General features: G+C 38.0%; 2 protein-coding genes across 5 annotated transcripts in view; one reads left to right on the top strand and one right to left on the bottom strand.

The window, feature by feature from the left end:
• LOC126202874 (serine/threonine-protein kinase Tao) overlaps positions 1–8,679 on the bottom strand; it is a 233,712-nt gene extending 225,033 nt beyond the window's left edge. For 2 of the 4 annotated variants that reach the window (XM_049936910.1, XM_049936913.1), the window contains exons 1-3: positions 8,477–8,679; positions 7,880–8,037; positions 7,030–7,179 (exon numbers count right to left, since the gene is read on the bottom strand). In XM_049936910.1, coding sequence (XP_049792867.1) covers positions 7,030–7,049 — 20 coding nt within the window. In that variant the 5' untranslated portion in view covers positions 7,050–7,179; positions 7,880–8,037; positions 8,477–8,679. The remainder of the gene's footprint in view (positions 1–7,029; positions 7,180–7,879; positions 8,038–8,476) is intronic. The other 2 variants (XM_049936911.1, XM_049936912.1) reach the window with 2 other exon arrangements.
• Positions 8,680–9,544: 865 nt separating this feature from the next.
• LOC126203322 (SH2B adapter protein 2-like) overlaps positions 9,545–10,272 on the top strand; it is a 91,502-nt gene continuing 90,774 nt past the window's right edge. The window contains exon 1 of the mRNA XM_049937589.1: positions 9,545–10,231. Coding sequence (XP_049793546.1) covers positions 9,545–10,231 — 687 coding nt within the window. The remainder of the gene's footprint in view (positions 10,232–10,272) is intronic.

Below are 10,272 nucleotides of genomic sequence, written 5' to 3'. Positions count from 1 at the left end.
ATTTACAATATACAAGATCAACAATGATTCTGCAACTGCTCAAATTACTGCTTGAACGTAAGCCATGATTGATGCACAACACATTCCGGAAAGGGGAGGGGGGGGGGGGGGTGGGACCCACACACCCTACATTGTGAGGTCACAAGTCTGTTCTCTGTCTCTGACTCTCCATACTTGCATGCAACAGCTGCTGTCTCATTGCTATTGACAATGCTGGTATATCCTCTATGTAATAATTCAGTTTCTATTGCTGAATCTCTTGAAAAACTGATATACATTGAACATTACAATTCTTGCCTGTGAAATACTTTTGTGCCTTTCCTTTGTGTTAACCACAACAAACAATACGGAACAGGAAAAAAATTGCGTTTAACATCCCACGCACAATGAGGTGATTTGAGATTAATCACAAGTTATAAATGGAAAGGACACCTAAGGAAATCTGGTGTGTGTGTTTTCCCACAGAAACCAGTATTTCTCATACAACTTAACAGCTGACACCACATATCCTCCAAGATGATGTACAATAATAATTGTTCAACACTTCCCCAAAAAACACAGTAATTGAAATTGGCAGAATGACGCTACTGTCTGGTGCATCAAATGTTGTGCATCATATGCTTTGCATAATCTTGCTACGAGGCATGCCTTACTGAAGGAATAAATAAGGAAACTAAGGAGATCACTAACATGGGTGAATAGTTAACCTGGCACAAATTCCATCATTATACATACATGAGGGGTAGCTTAAGTCTTAATTATCACATGCGAAAGATAAAGTTGCATAATTAATGTTTTATTTGTCTGAATGGGTACGTCTGAAGTTCTGACACCAATGAAATCCCTGTGCCACAGTAGAATGCAAATAACTGCTGTAACAATTCATGGTGAGATGGCAGAAACGTTTGTCAGCAACGCATTTTAATATGACAATGGTTATGTGGTGCATATGCTTTCCTTGTGGTTAAATAAGTGTGAATGATAAAGAATAAAGTGGTAGACCACCTTTCTGTGAACAACAGACCAGTATATTATAACCTTAGTGATAGCAGAAATAATAATAATAATAATAATAATAATAATAATAATTGTGGGTGCATCTTCAACAGCTTACACAGCGTGTTAACCTTTTCGTGGGGGCGAACAGCGTGTGGCAACTCAGCAAAGAATTTTTTTGCTACCCTTTAGAATTGTGATCAACTGATTATTTTTGATAATTTTATTTTTATGATTTAGACTAAAAACTGTGGTGGTACATACATCAACAAGGCATCTTTATGACGTTTTAGAACTATGGTGGTATATGAATTTCCCACTTCCCTTTTGTGAGCTGTTACATGTTGCCATTACACAGAAAAAATAATAATGAACCGTGTTTCCTGTTCTTATTTTATGTCTTCTTTTACTTTATTTATAAAATATTTGTAACCGATATTAAAGTTAACTTACTACAATGTGAAAACAATCCTTGAAACTTTATGTCACAAAGGTATGAGCTCCTACAGGTCACAATATGGTACATTGCAGAAGCGAAGCAATGTGTTCCAATGACAGTAGTTATCCCACGACAAACAAAAACCGACTGTTGTAACAATTTTCATACACCTGGTGCAGTGAACTACCGCAAGATCTCAAGCACAGACAGAGGTCGTAAGATGTATTCCCAAAAGCTTTGGGATATGTCTAGGTTGGTGGTAAGTATGCTTTCCAAGGACCACAAATGGCAGATTAATTTTGTGGTAAGTATACTTCCCAAGCTCCTTCCAGAAACTACTTTAGTTGTAACCATACTTCAAAACAGCCATTAAAAATCCACTGTTTGGTGGGATATATACTTCCCATGTCCTGACGACTGTATTTCACAACAAACTAAAACTACAGCTGGTGCAGCGGACTGCCACTACATACCAGGAGCATACCCAAGGAGTACCACATATTCCCTTAAATGCTGTATGCTCCGTGTTTTTGGGACTGCCATGTTTTGATGCTCATAGATTATACTCCTTAGTGGCAAACCGACACAAGAGCTTAATACCAAAGCCTCCTGTGAAGTTTATGGGATACTGTCCAGACTGCATGTCACAAAGAGATGTCCAAGTGGGTGTTCTTGCTTCTTTGGGCTTTCAAGTTTTGCCTCCCTCAGTGCTTTCTCTGGATATTGCACCTAGTGACTTATTCCTCTTTCCTCACAAGAGGAAGCCATTGCATGGTACCCATTCCCAGAATGACAATGAGGCGAGTTTCAAGCTATTGCCACCAAACTCCACAGTCATGGCTGGATTTTTTTTTTTTTTTTTTTTACAGAGTGAAAAACTTTATGACCATCTCTCATATATTTACAATGATAAGTATCCTCATTTATTATTTGCCACCAGAAAAAATCCTCTAGATTTAGTTATGAGATAACACTAATTGAACAGATCAAAAACATCATACGCAAAGCAATGCACTGGGTGACATAAGACGAACAATTGCCTTCAGTCCTTTAAATTCCAAAGGCAGAGGGAAATTTATGGTCATGGAAGTTACAAATCTGGGCAAGGATGAGTGTTATGCTAGAAGTTGCAAAGCTGCTTAATTAAAGATCTTATACTATCACCAGAGAACATAACCCGAGTGTCACAAAACTTGGGTTTCCTGCAAAACAGAAAATTCTTTCTTGAATTCCAAAGGAAAAGTAGTGGATGGAGTAGACAAAGAAATAGTTTACCTCAAGGAAGCATAATTTTGCCTCCAATTTACAATATTTACAGCAATGATAAACCTACACAAAAAGCAAGATAGTTTCATTTATGCAGCACACTGCTCCAAGCAGTTTGAGGTGACTGAATACAAAACGTCCATACCCTGAACAAGCTCTCTACCTGCTACAGGTATCATCTCCTCAGACTAAATACTAGCAAGATACAAAACTGGATTTTTTATTTCAAAAACAGTGTAGTGGACAGACCATTCTAAATCACTTGACAAGGAGTTCCATCAGAGCAACATAGAACCCCAAAATACAGGGGAGTGACTCACCTACAGAAACAGCTACTCAAATATCAGACAAAAAGTAGCAGCTTCTAACAATGTTGTGTGGAAATTTGTGCATAATGTGGGGAAGTCAGTCTAATGAACTATGAACATATTCAGCAGAATTCGCTATTCTTGCTGAATATGCACATTCTGTATGGTAAAGATCTAAAACATGTAGATGTTGTAATTGATTACACCTGCTACATCTTCACAGGATATTAACAACCAACACCAACAGAGAATCTGTACTGGCTTAAGGGCATGGCAACTCCTGACTTTTGCTGACAAATAAATGCAATCGGGGGGGGGGGGGGGGGGGGGGCGTAGGGCATTACATCACAGCCCCACTCTTCGTGCAGATACTAAGCAACAATTTTATAATCAATATCAATCAAAAATTTCCTCAGAACAACAACAACAACAAGCACCAACCTTGCAGAGATACCTCAGGTGCTAGTGCACAAATGGCAAGAAAGATTCAATTCTTCTACAGAACGGCTTACACTAGGTGACAAAATTACTCCTTGTTATACTGGACAATAGACAACCAGGAAGTGTGTCTGCAGACTGCTGTCAGGTGTTCAGAAGCAATCTTCAGAGATGGGAGTTATATATATGCGATTCTGGATCACTGGAAATGTAATCTCACACAACCAGTGCAGTCTGTGCCAAGACTAAGATTAACCTCCTCTTGACAATACTATGGAAGACCTGCAAGTTACTACTATCTGGACAAAGACTGTTGAAAAGACCTGTTTTAATAACATCATTTCTCATGACAGAGTGTTTATGGTGTTGACACTATAAACAGTTTGTTTATTTCAAGTAATGCAGAGCTTCTCATGCAGTGAATGTCTGTAGGCAGACAAATTGGATTGACAATGTAGCTTCTTCAATGGAGCCCAACTAATACAGCCCACGCACAAGCACACAGAGACGGAGAGAGAAAGTTTATTATATATCAGCTGACCACCTAACATTTCAACTATATGGGAAGCACTAATTGGCAAGCCAAGCTGGTAACTTGGCCAGTGTGACAGCAGTGCTGTGTTCACAAATGAGAGACAAGAATGCCGTCCTCTAAATGGAGTGCTGTGACATGGTCCACATTTTTAAATGCCATTAAATGATATGCACATTTTGAACAATAACAAAAACAGAATGTACAACATTTCTTCCATTGTATGCTCATGCCACATCTCTGGGAGTATCCATAAAACTACCTTTCCCAGTGATGCTATTTCCACAGCAGTGCCCTTTGATTCAGTGTCTTTTGTCTCTCCTAGTTGCGGACAATAATGCCGATTCTGTTTGAATCTAAGTTAACTGATTTTATTATTTTCATTTTCCTCAGCTGTAACATTATGTCTCCTCCATTAGTCACCATATACTTTTTGATGTATTCTGCTTTTCAAGTCTTCTAATGCCACAACACTAAAGGGTAATATCAGAGCTTCAAAAGCAAATTGGTTGTGTGGTTTGGTGGTTAGCACTTTGGGCTGGTAACACTGAGGTCCTGTATCTGATTCCTAATGGTCACTTCCCCCCCCCACCCCCCCCACCCCTTGTGGAAAGGCTTGGAGGGAGGTTCACTCAACCTTAAGAGGCCAACTGAAAGATTACTTGAATTTAAAAACAGTGTAATTGATGTTCGAGTGCTGTTACTTCGAAACACCTGCACCACACAAAGTAACACATGACATTTCTTTATTAGCACTAAAAGCATCATCTTATTTTTTCAGGTGGGAGAGACATTCTCGGTGTAGTATATCTACAACTCTTGTACTTTGCAGAGTTCCAGACCAGTTCTGCAGGACTTAGATCCAGATGGCATGGGAGCAGTAGTTTGGGAAACACTTTCTTGCAAAATTTTGCCAGTGGAACAAAGAGAAAGATGGCGCTCTTTAATTAACGCCGAAAGTTCAGCATTTCTTGTCACTGCATATTTTTAATTTTTTTCTGCTTATTTCTACACAATAGTCCGAAGTTTTCCTGCTACTGCCACAGGGAACTGAACACTAAACGAACCTAGTCATTCACAGTAATGAAAAATTTCCTGGTACTGTTATTTGAGAATAGTCCAACACTGTCACTTTTCTACATTTATTCATAGTGTAGTGTGTCTGAAAACAAAATAATGACTCGTTTATTCACGCATCTTTTAAAATCAAATACCACAGATAAATCTGTTTTGCCCAATTTCCTTGCTAATCTGGAAGTCCAGTTTTCTGAGAACACATCTGTGAAGTTTTTGCAGAGACAAATTTCTTTGCATTAATTGTAACAGTGCTGAAATTGCTGGGGAAATATTTATTGTGCACATTTTACTAATTTTGCTTTGGGGTCAATGTCAAAATACTGCTCCACTCAGCATTGTGTCCCTCCTTCCGTAATCCGCACACCAATGACTTGACTTTTGCCTATCAACACTTGCTTACACATTCCATCACATTATCTGTTGGCACTAATACACTTTTTGCATATCTATTGTCAGTAAAATTTATGATGTCAGGCAGAAAGAAGTTGTGGCTTCCTGAGCAAGTATTTTCAACAGTCACTTTTCACAACTGCGCTGTAAGGTAACAATGCTAGCTACTTTGAATTGGACCATGACTGCACCTAGTCACATTAATTCTTACTATGAACAGATTACTACTTCGTCCTGTTGAGTAATCGTAACCTTCGCTCCTTCAATTGTAAGTATTTCACTCAGAACTTCCCTGTATCGCAAATATAAAAACAGCTACACAATATTTTACCGAAACAGCTGGAACAAAAAAAAATTGTTACAGATTTTCAGTTGTTACGGCTCAAACAACAGTGATCTAGCATATTTTAATAACAAAATATAAATATATTCTTGCTCGAAAAATACATTGGAAGATGTGTGAAGACCCCTATAAACATAAATTAATCACATCTGAAATACAACATACTGAATTTACATTGATAACTGGAACTAATGGCATGAAAAACAGGTACACAGACAAACTAGAACTATTACAAGTATCTATTACACATAATATTGTACCACATTGATTATGTCATTCTAAACAAAGCGAAGGAAAATGGCATTTAGTGCAAATTATATAGAACAGAAAATGAACATACAATAACAATTACCCAGATAAAACACAGTGCAACAGGTTTATACACTGTATGGATGCAACAACAGGACCTTTACTCCAGTAAAAAAAGTCACTATGGCCAAATAATTTCTTACTAAAATTTTCACAGGGTAGGCTCCAACAAACAGGTATGAACTGATATGAGGTGACAATACTGATCACGGAGGTGGTGTACACACACACACACACACACACACACACACACACACACACACACAAAACCTTTGGAACACAGTACCATCACCATCATATACTTTTTAAAAATGTAAAACATTATCATTGTACTCAATGTGCCTGTACCATTATAAATAGAAGTATTATATACAACAAGAGTGAAACAACACTACACCTCCATGTTACAGAATAAAAAGGCACATGATACATGAAAATTAATGAACAGCAGGCATCACTGGCATGTATAAACAGTAGTGATACCAGTGTTTAGTGTTTCACATTAAATTTCACATCTAGTGCGCACATGTGTACACACACACACACACACACACACACACACACACACACACACACACACACACACAGACAGAGAGAGACTACAAACACATTTACAGATCTCTACTGCTTTTGTTTCTTGCAACTATAACTGATACTGCTACAATGTTCATACAGTTATTACACGGAAATGAACTTGCGGGAAAATGTTTAACAGTAAATAAAGACTGATCAGCACATGCCACAGGTCACATTTCTCATCCAGCACCCATCAGAGTTACAATGTAATATATTAAAAATATTCCCACATAAAAATAGAGAATCACCATAGCAGCCATTGCCACACATTTTGATTCTCAAACCACTGATGATGTAGATCAAGGTTTCAGTAACAAATTATTTATTATCTGAGTCAAAGGTTCATATTTATTACCTTGCATTACTTTTCTTCATTATTCCTCTTCACCACAAATAACTTTTTTTATTCTTTTTAATCCTTCACTGGATGTTTCGCCTTACTGTCTCCTTTCCATTCCTCCCGCCTTGCTTTGCTATATATGAAAAAGATCCTTCAGTATTGTTCCTGTAATTTCCCGGTTCATCATCTATTAACGGTTGTCTGAATTTCAGGAATGAGCATCACACTAATTACCTATGCACTTCGAATTTATAAAAGGGTTCTTAAGGCAAAAAAGTAATACTGGTCCAAAACTAACGAACTACTTTAACATATGAGTAACTACTACACTTAAAGAAAATCATAACGCAGTAGTAATCCTTAATCACTTTGGTTAAGTACGAAACTGGACTAAAAACAAATACAAAAAAAGGTATTTTACATCCAACCATATGACAGTTTCTTTTTGGCATACCTACATCATAGCGTAAACATAATGGAAACAGAAGGATTCTCAACATTTTACACTGTGCATTAAAATGACTCTCTCACTCATTTAAAAGCTCCTTATTCAGCAATTGTCAGCAGAATGCAACAATGCATTGCCTTGTCAAAACGTCAACTGTTGAGAAACGTATGTAAATATATCAGGGAAACATCCTTGACTAATAACAAATAATTTTCTTAGATGTGGTTACCACAATAAACCAAAGAAACAGTTTCTTAAAACAAAACCAATCTTCACTAAAAACTACCAAAGGCCAAGCAGGAATCAAGTCTCTAACTGTCACAACTGAAATATAATTTATAGTAACAAAAGAACTCAATCTGAGCAACAGCTAATTGTGAAAAACAGCTTTGTTTATGACATGGAAAAATGAAATACCTTGGTGCTGGCATAGTACCGCACTGTTGTCACTGTATACAGCCACTTCAGCTTCTGAACTGTCTCTGTCCCTTCAGGCATTCAGGACTGAGAGTATTGTCACACCCAAAACACAGAAGGATATGTTACACTACTTTTTCGCCATTTTCGGATATCTCCTGAAAAATAATGACAGAATATGCGTCACAATATCTCGCAGATATCCGATTTTACAAAGAACAGACGAAGGAATGAGAGCTCCATGCAAAACATGTACGTCTGTCAGTGGCAACACACGTCATACCCTTGTGTTTGTCACCCATGCACTACGTTTCTTTATTGTTCAGCGGGACTGCTGTGTCGGCCTTATGTAAATAAACAGCCTAAGAGTCAAACAGGGTCCTAAGTAATTCATATACACAACTAGAAACGAAACCCACAGAAATCAGCCCTGATATGGACACTTCTCTCTTCGACTCGGTGGTAGCCAATTACCTGCCAACATTCCCATACACTCGATTTCCACGTCACTCAAAGATTCGCAGATCAAAAACAATAAGATTCTGGCTACTATGACACAAATTATGGTGCAAAATACAACAAAATTGTGGCACTTACCAACAAATTTGATCAAAATGGCGTCTTTGGGCATGCGCAAGAGAAGTTTCACATCTATAAGATAAGTAATTGTATTGTATTTCGGTGTATTTTATTTCACTGGAATAACTGTTGCACTTCACAACGGGTCAAACTGGTAAAGCATTTCCAGCGACAAAGTCTTCCAACAAATTTTTAACACATTCATTGATTTACGTCAAAGTTCTTACCTCTCCTACTACAGCTGTACTTGATTCGTATTCTTCTACTGACGCCAAGCCACTGGATGGCCTATTCCATTACGATTTAGTTTTATAATATCATCAGAAGATGTCTATACTGAGGGTTTAAATCGCACTCGGCGCGCAAGCTTGGAACATAACTGTTCTACACGAAAATTAATCAACGGATGCTTCAAATACCCCACTGGCAAAGATGAGAGAATCTGATACTAAATTGATACTAAATTTTAGGCAAAGCAAGTGATAAATGTCTCATGAGGATTAACACTTCTCGTTTTTCATACAGTCACCAAAAAATTGAATGGATGATGAATCGAATAAGCAATGAAAAATTGTAGGTCTGCATTTGCCTCGGAATCTACTACTGCACCCATACTGCAGTAATTACTCAAAAACTAAGTAAGAAAAATACCTTAGTGCGCTTAAGAATTAGAGTTTGCATAAGATCATAAGAATTTCAGTCTACAATTTTAGATAGCAGAACATGGCTGGGACTGAAATGTAAACTCGCACAGGAGGTCTGATACGAAGCGCGAGTCGCAGGACACACTCTGACACTGAAGTATTGTTGCAATGTATTTTCATTCCAAACGTTTCTCAGTTTATCACTGAAATAAAAATATTATTTTAGACTCCACTGTGGATTTTTTGTACACCCTGACCATCAAAAGACCAACGTCTAATTCATAAGAACTTACATTGATGCAGCGTATTAAATGTCATTATGGCGACTAAGCTCACAGGGGGAGTGATGGTTAGTAAATTGCTAATGTTTACATACAATGATGATTAATAAGGTGCATTATGTGTACGATTTTCGGTTGTGTTTGAGTAATTACTCGTAGAAATGGCAGGGACGCATTCAGATGGAGAAGAAAGGTTAAACTGGATAGAATTCTGCGACAGACAAGCAAGATCAGCAGCTGCGGAGTTCGCAAAAGCGTTTTGTACGTATGTGAGCGTCAGTCTTCCAGAAAATGCGAGGACAACTGTGTCACACAGAGATTTCGTCAGAAAATTCCTCGATTGTTTCGTTGATCATTTTGAAATTGAATACTCTAGAAGAAGTCTGATTAACCAAAAAGATAAATTCGTTAACGGCAACAACGTGTTCGCGGCATCGTCTGCAAACGCTTTACGCGCTAACAGTCACGAAGAATTTAGTGATTACTCCGAACACGAAGCGGATTCGCCATCTCCGAAGACGCAGCACAAGCCTTTTTTCCGACGGCTCTCTTTCAAGGGACTTAAAAAAGGTAAAGGTTTCTTCCATAAACAACATTCAGATGAAGTTGAACTGTCATCGCATCATCATCACCATCACCACCACCACCACCATCATGACAGACATTCAAAACATGATAAACATTCCAAAACAAAATTAGCGAAAATTGTAGTTGAGTGTAGGAAGGAGGGAATAGTGAACTTTTTGATGGGTGAAAATATCGATGGAACACAAAAGTGGGAAAAGTGTCGCCTGGCATTGGTGAAAACTGTTGGTGGCTATATGCTTGAGTTTTATTCACCGCCTAAGGTGAGGCGTATAATTATTGTATGATCCGTAGCAATGTGCTG

The sequence above is a fragment of the Schistocerca nitens genome, chromosome 9 (genome assembly GCF_023898315.1).
Source record: "Schistocerca nitens isolate TAMUIC-IGC-003100 chromosome 9, iqSchNite1.1, whole genome shotgun sequence".
Taxonomy (NCBI): Eukaryota; Metazoa; Arthropoda; class Insecta; order Orthoptera; family Acrididae; genus Schistocerca; species Schistocerca nitens.
This window is presented reverse-complemented; position numbering and strand designations above follow the sequence as displayed.